Source organism: Capricornis sumatraensis, chromosome 1 (assembly GCF_032405125.1).
Source record: "Capricornis sumatraensis isolate serow.1 chromosome 1, serow.2, whole genome shotgun sequence".
NCBI classification, from domain to species: domain Eukaryota; kingdom Metazoa; phylum Chordata; class Mammalia; order Artiodactyla; family Bovidae; genus Capricornis; species Capricornis sumatraensis.
In genome coordinates, this window is record NC_091069.1 from 129336461 (window position 1) to 129356318 (window position 19858).

Consider the following 19858-nt stretch of genomic DNA (forward strand, 5'->3'; position numbering starts at 1 on the left):
AATACCAGTTCATGGCTTTTGACTAATGGAGCCAAAACTAATTTAGATAGTTAATAACCCTGCTTAATAACTTTGGTTGGTGATTAATACTTTATAATTCTCCAATAAAGTTTGTATTATTATTTGGACTAAAAAACACTTTTTTTTAAAGAAATTCATTCGATTCATGTAGTCTTTTCAAATGAGCCCTTAAAAACAGATTCCTGGGAAATCCCATGGACAGAGTATTCTGGCAGGTTGCAGCCTATAGGGTTGCTAAAGAGACACAACTGAAGCAACTTAGCATGCATACACTGTTAACCCATTTTCAGGTATGTAAATTAAGGTACAGATGTATTATGTAATTAATACATCATTACACAGCTAGTAAGTAGCAGAGTTATGATTCAAATCCAGTCCATGAACAGAGGAGCCTGGCGGGCTATAGTCTATGGGGTCACAAAGAGTTGGATACAACTGAGTGACTGAGCACACACATTTAATTCTTCACATTACTGAGAAATTTGAATTTACAGATTTTTCAGATGCAAAATGAAGATAATAGTACCTAATTCACTGGGGTTTTGTAAGTGCCTGGCACCGAAAGTGCCAAGTATTATGAATGGAGATGATAAATAATTCTCCATAAGAAACATTGAAACAAGTTTCAGTGACTGGCTAATTTTATAAGAATTGTAAGAAAATGCCACAAATGTAGGTTGTTTTCCCTAATATACTCAAAGCCCTAATTCTATGAGTCTAAAACTTCTGAAAATTTTTGAGAATTCTGAAGAGGAGAGAAGATAAATTTGCCATGGTAAAGCATTTATTTAATTTTGGAAAGAATTAATAGCTTGCCTTACCTCAAGTTATGTGGATGTTAAGAAAGTAACAAATGCAGTTTCTTTTATACCCCTTTGAATTAACCATGCTTTGGCTTACCTAAAAAGACATTTAAAATGTTTTAAAATGGCTTACATAAAATATGTAACACAACTTTGATGTGGACTTTTTTTTTTTAAGTTATTGAATGTGTTACAATATTGCTTTTTAAAATCCTCAAGCCAAGGGATCTTAGCTCCTTGACCAGGATCAAACCCACACTCTTGCATTGGAAGGCAAATTATTAGTCACAACTTTGTATATATACATATATATAATAATATAAATACATACTTCTGTTAAGAGTTTATCCATTCACCTTAAATTGTTTAATGTGTCCTATGTAGTATTGGAAACTAGAAATTGGATCTTAATTATTAGTTGTAAATAGTACCTCTCATTTGTCTCCCAAGTAACTAAATTAAGAGTATTTTGTCAAGATTGAAAAATATTAATACTTTGTAACATGCCAAAGAATTGGTGCTTTTGAACGGTGGTGCTGGAGAAGACTCTTGAGAGTCCCTTGGACTGCAAGGAGATCAAACGAGTCAATCTTAAAGGAAATCAACCCTGAATATTCACTGGAAGGAAAGATACTGAAGCTGACGCTCCAATAATTTGGCCACCTAATGTAAAGAGCCGACTCATTGGAAGAGACTCCGATGTTGGGAAAGATTGAAGGCAGGAGGAGAAGGGGTCATCATCAACTCAATTAACATGAGTTTGAGCAAACTCCAGGAGACAGTGAAGGACAGGGAAGCCTGGCATGCTGCAGTCCATGGGGTCGCAAAGAGTCAGATACAATTTAGTGACTAACAACAACAACAAAAGTGGTCATGGCAGATTCTGCTAAATGCTACCGCAATATCTTTTCTGTTCATTCTTACTTCAGAAGTGAGTTTTTTTGGAGAGGCAACATCCCATACTTTTAAATTATTTTCCAGCTTCCTCTGCAGCTAGGGATGAGCATGTGACATAACTCTGACCTACCTTCTTGAAATACCGACATGAGGCTGGAGATAAAGCAATGAATTTGCAACTAACAATCAACAGACATGTAATGGGTGGTTGAGCCAAGGGCAGAAGCAGCCAGTGGTGTCATGTAACTGCTCTGGCCATGTTTGTCCTTTCTACCTTGGGACTTCTTTCTGCCTAAGAAAAATAAGCCCTTAGTTGTTTACACTTCTTTGTTTTCCTTCTTTCCTTCTTTGTGTTTTTGAACCTTTGACACTTAATTTATGGTGTTAAATTGTTATTTGTTGGCTGTCTGCTTCTGGCCAAGATGGAATAAAAAGGAAGTGGTTTAAGTAAAAAAGAAGAAAATACACGAAATGGTTTTTTCAAGACCTTATGCATCACAGTCGACATTAATTCTTGTCTGTTATCTCTGTAAAATCATAGCTCTGGCAATACAGGGAAAGCAGAGTCTGTTGTGTAATACCTGGAGATTGTTGCACAAATGCTCAGAACAGAAAGCCAGAAGCAAATGTTCAGACAGAATTAGTGTTGACTAAAGCTGGATTAATATTTATGCCTAGTTCCTGTGGTACTCCACTGTAACACATTCTCAATCATTCATTAAGTCTTATTCTCTGATGACCATATTACATTTTCTATTATGTCTATTAAAAGTTGAAAAATAGCAATAAACCCATAATCATCCCCAAGTATATTAATGATAAGCTGAGTGCTACAAGTATGAACTCAAAATCAACCCTGTATCCCTTCCTTTGACACACAAAAATGCATATGTGTCATTTTCCTTTTAAATGTTTTGGAAACATATTTTTCAAAATTTTCACAAATATCACCAGATAATTTTTTAGTTTATGATGTTATTTTTACATTTTGCTCATATGCCTATTCATTTTTCTTTTTCTCTTGTGCTCCCCTCATGAGATAAAATGTTACTATCATTGATCAGCTATGATAACTAAGCATGGGTTCAATCTGGTCAGTCTGTAAATAGCAAGTGACCAAGCTTGGTTACCTAGTCAGCAATCATTAACAAAAGAAGCTGAAATGGATCGGGACCCTATGGATCCTTGTCCCCCATGTCCTCTGCCTGACTTTTGTCTGTGGAAAAACTTTTGCCAAAGAATAAGGCTAATCAGAGATGTGAGAACACCCAGAAACAAAGGAAAACAGTCAAAGGAGACCAAATAATAAAATGTACTCATTAAGCATAGTCCAGGACTTTTAGTTTCTTCTCAAAGCCTATAGATAATACTCTGAGCCACATCCTGTGAGCTGTGTAATAGATACTGAAGGCACCCCACCAGGTGGAGAAGTTAACTACATGATGATCAGGCTTTAGCCATGACATAGCTGACAATTCTGAGAACAGGCCACAAGAAATGGAAGCAAAGTGGCCCTGGAATTGAAGATTAACTGTACTTAAAACAATCAAGATGATGCTGGTCAGACCACTGACCAATTTCAAGGTGACTGTCAGAGCTAACTATGCTGTTTCTGTATGTAGCCCCCTCTGTCTAGAAAAGCTCTTGCTCCCTGATTGTTTGAGCTGGGGGGAATTGGCCTTTGGACAGGAGTCTGTCCTCCCCCTGCCCCCAACTGTCCACATACAAAATAAAGCAAACTTTCCTTTACCTCAACCTTGACACTTCATTGGCTTTTAGAGAGGTCTGCAGCCAGATCCCACTTTTGGTCACAAAACCAATCAGCCTTTACCAGGTTTATTACCCATTACCTTGGCGCCATTAACCCAATGGCGTAGCAGTTGCCATACAAACTACTGAGGTAGTCTTCATTTTCATGAAAAAGATTTAGAGAAATGTGGCTCAGAATATTGCCAGAAGTCCTGATTTCTATATTCCACAGATGGTCTACTTACTCGGAAAATGACAGCTAGAAAAGCAAGAGCTAGGCTAACTGAAAGGACTCGAAAGAGATCTGCCCTGCTACTGCCTTCTCAGTGTTGCTTAATCTCACCAAGATCATATTGTACACAATTGAGGACCATATCTTATTTTAATATCCAATTATCCCCAAGTTGCTGTGTATACAATAGACTATCATAAATATTGGCTGTTTCACCCTTTTTGTTTACTTAAAACTGTGTCCTATGTGATCTTGTTTGTAAACATGAGACTATATATAACTACAAGAAACTATGAATGTTAATATCAAAGTGGTTATTAAATATTTTCTATATTCCAGAAAGTGTTCTCTCTGTCCTAAATGTTGTGTCATCTCATTTAATTTCCAAAAAAAAGAAACTTTAAGGGGTAGATAAAATTCTTACACCCAAATAAGTTCAGAGAAATAAGTTAATTTGCCCAAGTTTGCACATCTAGAAAGCTGTGGAGTTGAGATTTAACATAGATATTCTGTCTCTAGATTCTGAACTCTTTTAACTACAATAAAATTTTCTTATTTTAATTTTGTTGATTATTTTTCCCAGAATAAAAGCCCTCTAGATCAGTTATAACTATTTGTTATTTTCATGTGTATTAAAATACTTCATTACATCCTCTTAACACTAACTTAGATATCAAAGTTAAATTGAAAAGTATGTGAAATTGCCTTTATTCAACCATTTTTTACCTACAATGATAACTAATTCATTTGGGTTTAACTAATAGTATATTTGAAGAAGAACCCAGACCCCAAGACAAATACCATTTATCTACTTGAAAGCTATTGGTTTAAAATTCTTCTCTCCCATTCTTTAATTATAGACTCTTTAAGTGGCTCTTCCAGAAATGAGACATATTATTAGAGAACTGAAATAAGCATCAACAGTTTTACAGTCACCTGGGTCTGGATTTTACAATTTGTTGTCTAAGATCCTCTTGGTATCTTATCATGTTTGGTAAAAAAGGGTAGGTAGTAATACCTTCCTTATGTTCTTCAGTGAGAATTAAAAGTAATAAATTATTCTAGTGCTTTGTACATCACTTGGCATATACTGGGCTTTCAGTGATAAATATTCTTGTCCTAAAGTAATTCAACTTAATGCTGCTTAGAATTTCCTTCTGTTAGCTAAGATGAATATTTCTGCATGTCAAAAATAATAATTATTTTCTTAATCTATTTTTTAAGTTACAATTTGAAATAAATCAATCATTTAATCAATGCAGGAGATCCAGACTTGATTCCTGGGTCAAGAAGATCCCCTAGAATAGGCAATGGCTACCCACTCCAGGATTCAAGCCTGGAGAATTCTGTGGACAGAGGAACCTGGTGCACTATAGTCCATGGGGTCACATAGAGTGAGACATGACTGAGCAAAATTTAAATTTACTACTTCTCTATAATCCAGTCTTCTAAATTTCTCGCATTTTGCTTCAAAGACCACTTAAATCATTGAACAAACTTGATGGACATAGTAGAAATTAGAATGAAATATTAACTGTTTAAAAACCATTTAAAATTTTACTTTTTTATTCTTTAACTGTATTATATAAATATAAATATGACTTAAATATATACTATATAAATATATATAAATATATAAACTATATTATACATGCATGCATATATACTAATGTCACTTCAGTCACCTTCGACTCTGCGATCCTATAGACTGCAGCCCCAAAGCTTCTTCTGTCCATGAGATTCTCCAGCAAGAATACTGGAGTGAGTTTCCATGCCCTCCAGAGGATCTTCCCAATACAGGGATTGAAGCTGCATCTCTGATGTCTCCTGGATTGGCAGGTAGGTTCTTTACCACTAGCACCACCTGGGAAGCCCATACATGAGATAAATATATAAATCTATCTACATTTGTACAAACCCTAAGTATATTGCCTGATGATTTTCACAAACTGAACCAATACTCAGACCCAGATCAAGAAACAGTACATAACCATTTTCCAGAAGCCCACCTTGTTTACCCTATCATTACCCATCATTGGAAAAGACTCTGATCCTGGGAATGATTGAGGGCTGGAGGAGAAGGGGGCAACAGAAGATGAGATGGTTGGATGGCATCCTTGACTCAATGGACATGAATTTGAGCAAACTCTGGGAGACAGTGAAAGATAGGGAAGCCTGGTATGCTGCAGTTCATGGGGTCACAAAGACAGACATGACCGAGCGACTTAACACCAGCAACCAAGAGTAACCAGTATCCCAACTTCTAGGAGTATAATTGTCTTTTACTTTTTTAAAAAACAAACTTTCATATCAATGGAATCATGGGATCATATAAGAGTATTCTTTGTGCTTTACTTCTTTCACTCCACATTATGCATGTGAGAGTCATTGGTGTTATTGCCTGTAGTGGTTGCTCATTCTTATAGCTGTGTAGAATTCCATGGCATGAAGATACCACAGTATATCTATGTGACTGTTGACATACCATTAGACTGTTAAATTATGCAATGTCTCTGACTGACTTATTACAGATGTAAAGAAGCTAAGACATAAACTTTAACTGATGTTAATGAAATATACAATTCCTTTCTTAAGAGATTTCAACAAATATTTATTCAATGCCTACTGAACACAAAACAGTGGTAAGTACTACAGGAATATAAAGACAGGACAACACTCTCAGTAGCTAATGTTTTAAGCAAGGAAATTTTAGATAATGTAGGGTTTTACAATTTAAGTTAACATTTCATAAATAGCTTTAGGGGATGAAGCAAGGTTATGCAAAGTTGTTAAGGAGAAAAGGAGGATAGAAGAAATGACTGATGGGTCTGAACAGGTTAAAACATTTTATTAAAATAATCTTGAAAGGAAAATATAATTGAAGTTTGGAAACTTCAAATTTGAAGGGCAATTCAGAGAAATAATGTTGCTTCTATTGCATAAAACTACCAAATGAAAAAGCCATTCAAAATATAATTAGTACCACAAATTAGCAATTACTTGTGAATGCATACCATCTGATATATAACTCACTGAGCTTAATCAATTAAAAAATGACATTCCATAGAAAATACTGGCTTTTTACTCAAATGGTAAAAATATTATAAAATATTATTTTTAAATAAAGCACACCATAAATAATATATACTTTCTCTTTCAAAAAAGCAGCTGAATAACTCAAAGTTTTTCTGATTCCTCCAAAACTTTATATACTGTACAGTAACTCAAAACTTTGTTCATATGTAAATAGGTGCCTATATAGTATTACTCTAAAGTGCCTAATGATTTATTCTACAAATGTTTGTTGAGTATCAACAATCTGAAAGCACTATGCTAGCAACCCAACATACAAAGATAATAAAACTAAGCTCTTGCTTTCAAGTAGCTTTAAGGGGAGGCGCACTAAAAGAATTTAAACAGATTTTGGTCCTTGCCGTGATAAAGGTATGCACATAGGGCTAGTCAGAGCATATCAAAGGGTATCTAGATAAGACCGGGGACCAAGGAGAGAAACCAAGAGATACTTTGTGCAGAAGATAACTCCTGAACAAAGTCAGAGACTTAAAGGATAAGTGGCATTTTGCACTTTGGAAAATCAGTAAAAGGCATATATTCAGGAGGGCAGAATGGAAGAAAGAAGGTTGGACACAGTTCAGGATGGTTAGAACTATGGTGCTTATCTCTGTTTGTGCCAACCTAGGCCTACTTTTCGGCATTTCTCTCCTGTCTTTATTTTTTCAAATAATATTTTTTTATTTGGTATAATCCATAAATAACTGTTTATTTTTCGCCCCTGAGTCTCCTGTTATTCCGGCTTCTGTTAGCATGTCAAAGAAAAGTCCTCTCTTGTGTATCAAATTCTGTGGTGTTTCAAATTCTGTAATTCTTCCAGAGTCTAGAACAAGTACCCTGCAATGTGAAAAGAATCCAGTCAGGTAACCTATAATCAGTATGTCAGTTCACCTTTCTTGTTCTTGCAACTGTAAAATTTAAATTACTAGGTAAGTTCTATCAGTACGAAATAAAAGTACAATTTGACTCAGGAAATATATCAAGTTTTCTAATATTCTCTTAGCATTAACGCTTTCCTCTAATTATTTTGGAAAGTATCTTCCATACTATTAGGGGACACTTTGTATCTCTCAGCACAGATAAAATCCATTATTAGTGGCAAGTAATTACTGTGTTTCAGATGTGCAATAGCTATCTCTATAGAAATTGTTTTACTTCTGAAAACAAATAAAGCATACCTGTCTGAATCAATGATAGAATGCAGTCTGTGAGCAATCGTCAGGATGGTGCAATCAGAAAACTCCTTCCTGATTGTGGTCTGCACCAAGTTATCAGTCTCAAAATCGATGGAGGCTGTTGCCTCATCCAAGATGAGAATTTTTGTTTTTCTCAGCAAAGCACGAGCAAGACAGACTAGCTGTCGTTGTCCAACACTGTTATAAAAAATAGTAAAATGGTCTCAACAATGGATTTTATGGTCACACACTTCCTATTCTAAAATTCTGATGACATTATTATTCTCTTCCTAAGCCACATTCATTCATTCTTTAAGAAGTATTCCCTGAGTGATTATGCCAGCCTCTGGTTCAAGTTCTGCAAACAGAACAATGAATTAAACAGGCAAAAGTCTGTGGGTTTTCATGGGGAGACAAAAAATAAACAAGATAAATGAGCAAAAGGCATAAGAAGAATTCGAATATACAGAAAGGCAGGATGTAAAATGTGGGCATGGGTGGAGATTTTTGATGAGCATGCCAAAGAAATCCTCACTGAGACGATGCCTTTAGATTCAAGACCTGAAGAAAATGGAAAGTGAATCCTACAGATTTCCAACGGGAACTTGCTCCTGGCAAAGTGATTGGCAGATGTAAAATTCCTGAGGCAGGCAGGAACTGGCCTGGCATATTCAAGGAACTGTAACAAGCCAACGAGGCCAAGGTGGCAGAAACAGAGAGAGGGAGAGCGGGGAGCAAGCAAAGAAGCAGCTGAGTCATGCAGGCTGCGTCTCTTAGGTGCAGAGAGGGTCTGATTGATTTTCCTTAGGTTTCTGACAGTGATGAAGAAAAAGCAGCATTTTGCTGTCGTTGTTCAGTCTTTCAGTCGTGTCTGACTCTTTGCAACCCCACAGACTGGAACATGCCAGGCTTCCCTGTCCTTCCTATCTCCCAGTTTGCTCAAACATTTTTTTCAGGAAGAAAGCTATTAGGGTAGGAGTCTTTACTAAAGAGGAGTCAGTTAACTAATGACTTTCCACACTGCATTGTTGCTTTCCTTCCCCTCCATTTTCCTTCACCAGCAGTTTTCCAGCTGGTGGCTACCATTTTATTTATTCCTGTCTCTCTTCTCTAGAAGGAATGATGTGCTTTGAACAACAAAATCCATGGTGGCTCAGGAGTGACTTCCCTCTGGGGCCAACTTGTTTCCAAAAAGCCTGGAATGAGTAACTCAGGCAAGCTCTGTTCTTTTAAGCTTACCTGAGGTTTTCACCACCCTCTGAAATCTCATGCAGCAGCTTCTTGGGAAGGGACTGCACAAACTCTTTTAAGTGACATAGTTCCAGCACCTCCCATAGCTCATGATCAGGATACTTGTCTAGGGGATCCAGGTTCATTCGAAGGGTTCCAGAAAATAAAACAGGATCCTAGAGAATAGAACAATCACTGGTAATCTTATTGTCACATGAGGCATGGGTACCTTAAATAAGGAAAAAGCAAAATGATGAAAAACTAAATAGTTATCAAATTCATTTTATATTGAAACCAAAAGCAGAAGGTCAGAATAAGCTGTGTTTGATTAAATTATTATAAACTTCCTGATTCTTCTTCTTTCTCTAGTTCATAATGTTGACAACAGCTTTCCAACCACAATAATAATGATGATAGTAAACACCATTTAGTCAGGGATATAATATAATATGGGCTTCCCAGGTGGCTCAGTGGTAAAAGAATCCAGCTGCCAATACAAGAGATGGGGGGCGGTTTGATCCCTGGGTCAGGAAGGAAATTGGCATTGGAGAAGGAAATAGCAATCCACTCCAGTATTCTTACCTGGAGAATCCCATGGACAGAGGAGCCTTGTTGGCTACAATCCAAGGGGTTGCAAAAGAGTCAGACATGAGCTAGCAACTAAACAACAATATAACATATAATATAGAAAAGAATAGAATAAATGTATCTATAGTATGTATATAATATTATCAATTAGCCCACCAACCCAGAAATAAGGAAGCAAACACGCTTGTTAGACAGATAGCGAACTAGAGGTTTCAAAAAGCTCCTGTCCAAGGACACACAGAAAGTAAGTGCTTAAGCAGAATTCGAAGACAACAAGGCCATGCTTTTTCTAATACATTTACACGTCTAGTGAAACTGCATTTTACTACACCTGTTTTGATTTATAAGAAAGGAATGACAGTTTCTTTTCTCCACCAATTTTTTTCCCTGCCAAAATTTCAGATTTTACTTAAATTTGTTCCAAAGTAAATTCATGAATGCCAGTATATGTTTAAACAATATGACAAAGAGATGATAGCATTTTTAGAAGCAAATATAAACATACTTCATAAATTCTCAGCTCAAATCTTGCAAACACAACTGAATGAGTCATATTTGACTATAGAAGCATATTATTGAGCCGACTTGCATACTTGTTAATGATCAAGTTCCTTTGATGCCACAGATGGAAAAATCAAAGGAGTTGGAAAAAAAGATCTAACTGAATTATGGTTCCTTTAATTTTTAAAAAAATTTTTCTAAACCTCAAGTCAAAAAGTCAAAAATGTCAAAATTCAACAAAGTACCAACTAATAAGCAAAAGCCTTACTAATTGCTTTTTTTCTTCTAAGAAATACCAGTGTGTTTCAGTATGATTTCTTCATTTTAATTTTATTTGTATTTACTATTATGAAGGAAACTTGCAAAGCAACATACTAGTTTTTCAAATAGATAAATGCACTTAGGAAGAATGCATCAGGGTAGAGTATTTAATAGGACTTAATTACATAGTTATTTTTCACAATTTATTTAAAATAATTTGGCTCTCAAATCCAAATGTATAGGCTTCAAAGGAATATATTCTTAAAAAAACAACAACAAAAAAGTTTACCAGAGGGAGTTAAGAAAGACTAGCAGCAAAACCGTCTTTACCTGTGGGATAATATTAAGTTTGCCACGAAGGTCATGAAGCCCAATAGTAGATATGTCAATTCCATCGATTATAATTTTGCCTCCCAATCTTTCTACAATTCGAAATAGGCAGTTTGATAGTGTTGATTTGCCTGCTCCAGTTCGTCCTACAATTCCAACCTATAATGAATTAATCATAAACAATTTACACCACACTTTGTGTAAGGGAAGGAGACATTTGTACTGACCAAAAAATACATTATGTGTCTGGTAAGTGGGATCTAACTGCCAACTAGAGTAAACTTGACTATCATGGAGGACTTAACATGACTTTCAAGGATCCATCTTTATCTAGGTACCACTTACTATGGTGGCTCAGAGCTACAGAATCTGCCTGCAGTGAGGAAGAACTGGGTTTGATCTCTGGATAAAGATCCCCTGGAGAAGGAAATCACAACTCTTTTCAGTATTCTTGCCTGGAGAATTCCATGGACAGAGGAGCCTGGTGGACTACAGTCCATTGAGTTGCCAAGAGTCGCACCCACCTGAGCAACTAACACTTTCACTTTACTCACTAGAAAGGCTTGGGCTAATTTGTGTGTTTCCTCTGGTTTTGAATAGTTTAGTTATCACCCAGCAAGAACGGCCCCAGACAGAGCAGATCATCCCTGAACCATCCCTGAACTAGCCATTAAATGTGGGGTTTAAGGAGAGACTGATAAAGGGGTTGATTCCATGAGACTTTCCGAACGAGGCTTCTCTTCCATTCTTCCTCCAAAACAAACAAGCAAACAAAGGAGATGGGAACCCTGTGCTGAGATAGGCTAGAAAATCTAAAGGAATGCCTGCAAAACAACTATTGCATCAAAACTACTAAGGGTGGTCATAGATTATGTCTGAGGATTTTGGACTTTTGGACAAAAATAATCAGCTTGTCATAGGCATCCAGTGATTGCAGTGTTCCTTTGGCCATGAGATCTAAGGCAACCTCTTCTGGGTGTTGGTTAGTGTCTTGGTGTTAATGGAAACAGTGGATGGAGAGAACATTTGGTGGTTGGTTTGCCCTAATTAAAGATCTTAAATCTGACATACTACATCTGAAAACCAGGAATACACTGAATGAAATAGAATAATTAAAATTCCACAATTATTTCCAAAAATTAATTCGTCCTTGAGGCTGCCTTAGTGGACCTGGTTTAGAGGGTTAGAAAAGGAGAATTTGGGTTTATCTGAAACAAGTCTTAGGAAAGGGGAAAGTGGAATACTGCTGTTCCTTAAAAAAATTTTTTTTACCTTTATTTATTTGTAAAATTATCAATCTGATCAGGGAAATAATATGTTTTCATAAAACACTTTGAAAAAATATACAAGCGAAAATCATCTAAATCCCAACACCTGGAGAGAATCACTGTTTATATTTTGTAACTGTTCTTTTTGCTATTAGTAATATGTCTATCTGTTTGCTTTTTTAAAACACAAAAATGATACATTGTCAAAAGATTTGTATATTGTTCTTATTAACTAAATTACGTCTCAAGAATTTCCCCATTTCACTGATAGTCTTGGAAAACATAATGTCACTGACTATACAAACATTCTCACCTGTGTATTACTGGATAGTAACTATTATCTTACTGTCTTATTGCTGCACTTCACTTACTAGAGGAAGTAAAAATAAAATATACTAATAATACTGGATTTGTAGCCAAAGGAAATGAAATTTGTATGATGAAGAGAAACATGCATTCTCAAGTTCATTGCAATACTACAGTAGCCAAGAAGATATCAAAACAACCTAAATATGCGCTATGGATGAATGGATAAAGAAAGTGTATATATATATATAATTCTCCCATAAAAAATGTAGAAAATCCTGCTATTTGTGGTAACATGGGTGAACCTGTAGGACATTAAGCTAAGCAAAAGAAGCCAGACAGAGGAAAATATTTTATAATCTCACTTACATGTAGAATCTCAAAATGTCAAATTCACAGACAGTAGATAGTGCTTACCAGGGGTTGAGTGGGAAAATGGGAAGATATTGGTCAAAGGGTATAAACTTCAGTTATAAGACACATAAATTCTAGATATCTAAGACATAGCATGGTGACTATAGTTAATAACACAGAAATTTGCTAAGAGATCTTAAGTGCTTAAAATCATGATAATAATTTCACAATTTATGCATATTAAGCTGTACACCCTATGTATACTGTACACTCTAAATATACACAATTTTCATTTGTTAATTATACCTCAATGTAGGTAAACATAGTAAAATCATGTTTCATAATAGATTATGAACAATTTAAAAAATATATTTTTATTTGTAGAGGAAAAATTTATTCTTTATATACCAACATCTTTACTATTTTTAAATGAAATTTGAACAAATGACCATCTTATACTCAATACCACAGTATATTTTGGCCATGAGAATAAATATATTCAGATAAAAGGTAAAGTGAAACTTATGAAATATTTATGGTACCTTCTCTTCTCCATGAGTCTGGAAAGTGATATCTTGTAATGCTAAACCAAGATCATCTCGGTATCGAGCTCGATAATCAACAAACTCCACTACCCCTTTATTGGGCCATTGTGATGGAGGCCTCTTAGACGTTATCCAGGGTGCCTTAAAACAAATAAATACTTTTTAAACTGCAATTACAATAAAAATACCTTCCCTCAAAAAAAAAATTGTTCTCAGGCATAAAAACAGAAGTGATGAAACAAAAATGAGGAAAGACAACATTTGTAAATATTATGATTTTTCTGAAAATAGTTTTAAATAATACCAACATAAAACTTCTCATCTAGTTATAAGAAGATTTTATAAATCAATTTTTACACATAAAATGGCTTCCATCTTCTATTAAGTTATCAAGAAAAGTGTTCTATAACTTTATAATAAGGATATGAAAGTAACCTAAAATTTTAACTGACAGGGGACAGTTTGTCATTTATTTCCCACATACTGAGTGTTTACCACACCAGCCAATGCTTTAGTTGTTGGAGATTTAGCAGTGAGAAAAACACAATAAATAATAAACATAAACTCTCCCTTCAGGAGAGTACTTGCTGGTGATGAGAGACAGAAAGAATCTTACAGTTTATGCAGAATATTGTTGCTGTTGTTGCTCAGTTGCTAAGTCATATTCAACTCTTTTGTGACCTCATGGACTGTGGGTCACCAAGCTCCTCTGTCCATGGGATTATCCCAGCAAGAATACTGGAGTGGGTTGCTGTTTCCTCCTTCAGGGGATCTTTCCAACCCAGGGATCAAACCCGTGTTTCCTGCAGTGGCAGGTGGATTCTTTACCACTGGCCACCAGGGAGGCCCATGCAGAATGTTAGTTGATGATAAAGTTTTGAAGGTCAAGAAATAGGCAGTGTTGGTGTAATTTTAAGTGGTTAAGAAAGTCTTGACTGGACCTGATTGGGAAACAAGCCATTTGGATATCAGAGGAAGGGCTTTCCAGGTAAAAGAAGCTGGGTATATAATCTGAGGACAGGAGGTAGAATACACAGAAGAGTGTGGCGTCCGGCCAGTGAGGGGAAGTGTTTTCATGAAAGGAAGTGATCACAAGCAACAAAAGATAGGCTAGGTAAAGTGAAGACTGAGAGGCTGCCGCTGGTGACGTTGACCAGGGCAGGCGCAGTGAAGAGGTGGGAGTTAAAGCCTGTGTGAAGAGGTTCCAACAAAGAATGAGAAAAGGAGTTAGACAGAGCAAGTACAGGAACTATTTCCAAGAATTTTGCTGTAAAGAGGAGCAGAGAAATGGGGCTATTGAGTAAATAAGGTTATTTGGACGTATTTACTTTTTTCCACATCAAGAGTTTTTGTAATGGTATCTCTTACCTTACAAGGCATCAAATAATATAAAGGTAATTTTTAAAAATGTGTGTGCACACACACACATTTTATTGTCTTTTTTTTTTGCAAAATAAAAAATATATATTAATAGCAAAAGGTTTAGAAAATACAGAAAACAACTTTTTTTTCCTTTCTTTTGTCCATGCCATGTGGCACGTGGGATCTTGGGTTTCCAGACCAGGGATCAAAACCACATTCCCTGAATTGGAAGTGAAGTGGAATCTTAACCACTGGACTACTAGGGAAGTCCTGAGAATGATAAAATTTTAATATAGTCCTTATATAGCAGTAGGCTGAACAAACTAAATATTGATAATTATGATTGTGAAGGTAGACTAATCTTTCAAGAAATTTTTGTGAAAAATGAAGGTAAGACTCAGGGAAGAATCTGGAGGAAGAATCAACATTTAGGTAGGAGTTGGAGTATGCAGAAAATATTTTACCATATTTGTAGGCTGAAAGGAGCAAAGGGGTTAGGGTGCTGAAGTTAGGACTTAGAGAAGATGGTTAATGGAACAAGGTCTGAGAAAAGACATGAAGAGATGCTACCAAAAATACAACTGGAAATCTGCAGGTTTTTATTTGGAGGAGGAATACACCTTCTTGAGTTATGAGCAAAGGAGGAATTTTTCATGAAGATTTAGATATCTTTATAGTCAGATTGAAGAAGATATAGAAATTCAACATATAACCTTTATCATCTGCCCTGTTAATTCATGGAACTGGGAGACAGAAGTAACTGAAATTAACAAAATATGCAGATAATGCAACCATTATACTCTGTCGATAGTCTAATTCTTCTATCCCTCAAATTATACTTAATTAAAGGGAAAAAAGCAGACTGATTTATTCTCCTCTTCCTTCCCATCCACAGAGATGCTAATGATGAGTAAATGGAACAGAAGGTATAAACAATAAAGGCATACTTAATTTTTAAATTATACAATCAGACTCTAAATAATTAAGAGATGACTATATTGAGACACTTCTCAAGGTAAAATCTTTACAAAGTTGTAATCAGAGGTTGCATATTTTACTCTACATTGGTAGGGGACAAATCACTGTGCCTCTTAAAAACAGGTGATCATGTTTCATTTTTATAACAAATACAGATTTTGTTCAGAATTGATTTTCAGAATGTCCGTTCAAGGTGCACTGCAATATCTTAAATTCTGTATCTGTTTATTAGTTATTCATGAGTGCTTACCTCTTTATCCATATCTTCATATTCACAAACTCTTTCAATGGAAACTGCATTGGCTTCAATTTCACATGCTTTCCTTACCCAAAAATTCAGGGTTTGAGTAATCTGGGAGTGAAAAACCAAGAGCTTAATGAATAAGTAGCTGTCTTTTACACAACGTTAATAATACTTTACAAAGCTTTTTTCCCAGAGTTTTAGTATATTTTATCCCTTTGAATTATTTAACAACTTAATTCAAAGTAAGCATTTTTATCTACACACACACATATGTGCTGTTTTAGGTTTGTTCAATTCATTAATGCCATAAATAATGGTTATTTGGCAGAAGATAGACTGTTCACTATATATTAAAGGGGCCCATACTTGGTGTAAGGAAAGATGAGTACCAAGACTGATGGGATAGGCCCTAAGAAATGTACATCCTAAGCGGGGCAAAAAATTTGTGCACAATGTTACCTTTGCCACACTTCACCATTTTCCACTAGAAGGATTCTTCTAATTTTCTGACTACAACTGTCTCCTTTTTCTCCCCCCAAATTGTACATTCTTCACACTCACCTTTCCTCAAAATACAAGTTCTCCAAGGTTATAACTTCAAATGTAGTTCTGAAAGTCAAAAAGCCCTCACAATTCAAATTTTTCTTGAGTTTGTTGTTAAAAGATTTGATGGCCAACCTGACTTGAACTAATGTGGGCCTCTTTAAGGTGTTGATTTAATTCACTCAGGCTACACATTCACATGTTTCACTGCAGAACAAATAGTTTGACTACAGAGTTCTGCCCTGGCACTCCATATACTATGTATATGCATGTGTGCATGCCAAGTTTCTTCAGGCATGTCCAACTCTTTGCAACTGTATGGAATGTAGCCCGCCAGGTTCCTTTATCCATGAGATTCTCCAGGCAAGAATCCTGCAGTGGATTGTCATGCCCTCCTGCAGGGGATCTTCCCGATCCATGGATCGAACCCATGTCTCTTATGTCTCCTGCACTGGCAAGCAGGCGCTTCACTACTAGTGCCACACCTGGGAAGCATATATATATATGCTATATATATATGTATATATGTATATGTGTATGTATACATATATATGTATATGTATATATATGTATATATGTTATATTTCTTTTCTAGAAGCCTAAATTCTTAATTCTGAAATGCAACTGACCTTGAAGGTTTTAGATAAGCGATTAAGAGCATGTACGCAAATTATCTACACTCACCTTATAAATAATATGTGTATATATATATATATAAAGCAGTATAAGACATTTTCTGTTTTACAAAGGGGACCTGAACACAGTCATACCACTAGCACTTTGCAGTATAATATACACAGAGCTTATTAGGGAAAAAAGTAAAAGCAGAGAGGAAGCAGAGCATGTATTCTTCCCAGAACTTGCATTATTTCTGCTTAGGTTGGATAAACTATCAAGTTAGTGCAAAAGTAATTGCAGTTTTTGCACTGTTGAAATTAGCCATTTGATATTGGAATTCATTCTTAAATGTGGTTACATTATACATCATTTTAATGCCCATTTCTTGTTTTGTGTCTTTGCTAATGACTTATTATTTGCTGCTTATTTTATATTTATTTTAGACTATGGAAATGATGTTAGAAAAAGAGCAAATCTGAGCAATGTTATTATTCGAGTTCAAATTGGGTAGTAAAGCAGCAGATACAACTCGAAACATCGACGACGCATTTGGCCCAGGAACTGCTAATAAACATACACTGCAGTGGTGATTCAAGAAGTTTTGCAAAGGAGACAAGAGCCTTGAAGATGAGGGCATAGTGACTGGCTATGGGAAGTTGACAAGATCCAATTGAGAGGATCATCAAAGCTGATCCTCTTACAACTACATGAACAGTTGCCCAAAAACTCAACATCAACCATTCTACAGCCATTCGGCGTTTGAAGCAAATTGGAAAGGTAACAATGTTCAGTAAGTGGGTGCCTTATGAGCTTCCCTGGTAGCTCAGATGGTAAAGAATCCACCTGCAGTGCAGGAGATCTGGGTTTGATCCCTGGGTTGGGAAGAACCCCTGGAGAAGGGAATGGCAACTCTTCCAGTATTCTTGCCTGGAGAACCCCATGGACAGAGGAGCCTGGCAGGCTATAGCCCGTGGGGTCTCAAAGAGCTGGACATGACTGAGTGACTTTCACTTTCCTGAGCTGACGAGAAATCAAAAAAACTGTCATTTGGAAGTGTCACCTTCTCTTATTCTTTGCAACAACAACAAACCATTTCTTCATCAGATTGTGATGTGTGATGAAAAGTGGATTTTATACACAATCAGTGATGACCAGCTCAGTGGTTGGACCAAGAAGAAACTCCAGAGCACTTCCCAAAGCCAAACTTGCATCAGAAGAAGGTCATGATCACTGTCTGGTGGTCTGCTGCCAGTCTGATTCACTACAGCTTTCTGAATCCTGGCAGAACCACTACATCTGAGAAACATGCTCAGTAAATCGAGTTGCACCAAAAACTGCATGCTGCAGCCAGGACTGACAAACAGAAAAGGCTCGATTCCCCATGACAATGCCCTACTACATGTCACACAGCCAATGCTTCAAAAGCTGAACTAACTGGGCTATGAAGTTTTGCCTCATCTACTTTATTCACCTGACCTTTTGCCTATTGACTACCCCTTCTTCAAGCATCTCCAAAACTTTTTGCTGGGAAAATGCTTCCACAACCAGCAGGAGGCAGCAAATGCACTCCAAGAGTGCATCAAATCCTGAAGCATGGAGTTTTATGCAACAGGAATAAACTTATTTCTCATTGGCAAAAATGCATTGATTTTAAAGGTTCCTATTTTGATGAATAAAGATGTGTTAGAGCCTAGTTACAAAGATTTAAAATTCATGGTCTGAGACCACAATTACCTTTGTCCCAACATAATAGATGGACAGGATATGGTAGAGAAAGGCCCTACCCTTGTCGTGTGCATGGCATGCGTGCTAAGTTGCTTCAGTCTTGTCTGACTCTTTGTGACCCTATGAACTGTAGCCCTCCAGGCTCCTGTCTCCATGAAATTCTCCAGGCAAGAATACTGGAGTGGGTTGTCATGCCACCAGGGGATCTTCCTGACCCATGGATTGAACCTGTATCTCTAACATCTACCCTGCATTGGCAGGCGGTATCTTTTTACTAGCACCACCTGGGAAGCCCCCTACCCTTGTTACACTTTACAATCTATAAGGATAGGAGAGAATGAAATGTCTCGGTAATGATGCAACACTAGGATCCTGGTCCTCTAGCACTGAGCCTTGGGGATCAGCTTTCTTTCACTGCTGAGCCAACTATTTTGCTAGCAGCAAAAGAGAAAAAGAAATGCGCCTCCAGGGTAATCCAGATTTGTCTCTCATTACTTAGTTACTACCATCTCTTATTCAGACAGGAAAAGAAGAAAGCTTAATTAATTGGATTATAAACATGTCATATACCACACAATCATTATTACTTACATTTAGGGCATAGGATATAGACAAACCAACTATTGCTGAATCTATAGAATTGCCAGCCAGCACAGTAAGCACTGCAGTGAAGAACACCATTAAGTTGCCAAGAAATTCAAGTCTAACAGACAGCCACCTGAAATAATGGAAAATATTCCTGAAATGAGATGCAAAAGCTTTGGTGCACTCAATATGAACTCTCCTCTGGGAAATGAAGACATAAACATCAATAGCTGCTTTCTACTGTTTTTCTCACTTAGTTAGAACTCAATCAAACATAGGATGGTTGCAATGACAATAAAGAATTTATCTTCATAAAAATATGCTTTACTTTTGCAGAACTTTGCTTTTAAACTTCAGTTCAGTTCAGTTCAGTTCAGTCGCTCAATCGTGTCCGACTCTTTGTGACCCCATGAACCACAGCGTCCCAGGCCTCCCTGTCCATCACCAACTTCCGGAGTCCACCCAAACCCG

The 19858-nt window shown here is 36.5% G+C and overlaps 1 protein-coding gene across 1 annotated transcript in view; it reads right to left on the reverse strand.

Annotated features, from left to right (window-relative positions):
• Positions 1-6369: 6369 nt before the first annotated feature.
• The window catches only part of LOC138077595 (multidrug resistance-associated protein 1-like), a 92481-nt gene continuing 78992 nt past the window's right edge, over positions 6370-19858 (reverse strand). The window contains exons 22-28 of the mRNA XM_068969683.1: positions 19394-19520; positions 15923-16024; positions 13330-13473; positions 10860-11018; positions 9189-9355; positions 7953-8147; positions 6370-7611 (exon numbers count right to left, since the gene is read on the reverse strand). Coding sequence (XP_068825784.1) covers positions 7455-7611; positions 7953-8147; positions 9189-9355; positions 10860-11018; positions 13330-13473; positions 15923-16024; positions 19394-19520 — 1051 coding nt within the window. The 3' untranslated portion in view covers positions 6370-7454. The remainder of the gene's footprint in view (positions 7612-7952; positions 8148-9188; positions 9356-10859; positions 11019-13329; positions 13474-15922; positions 16025-19393; positions 19521-19858) is intronic.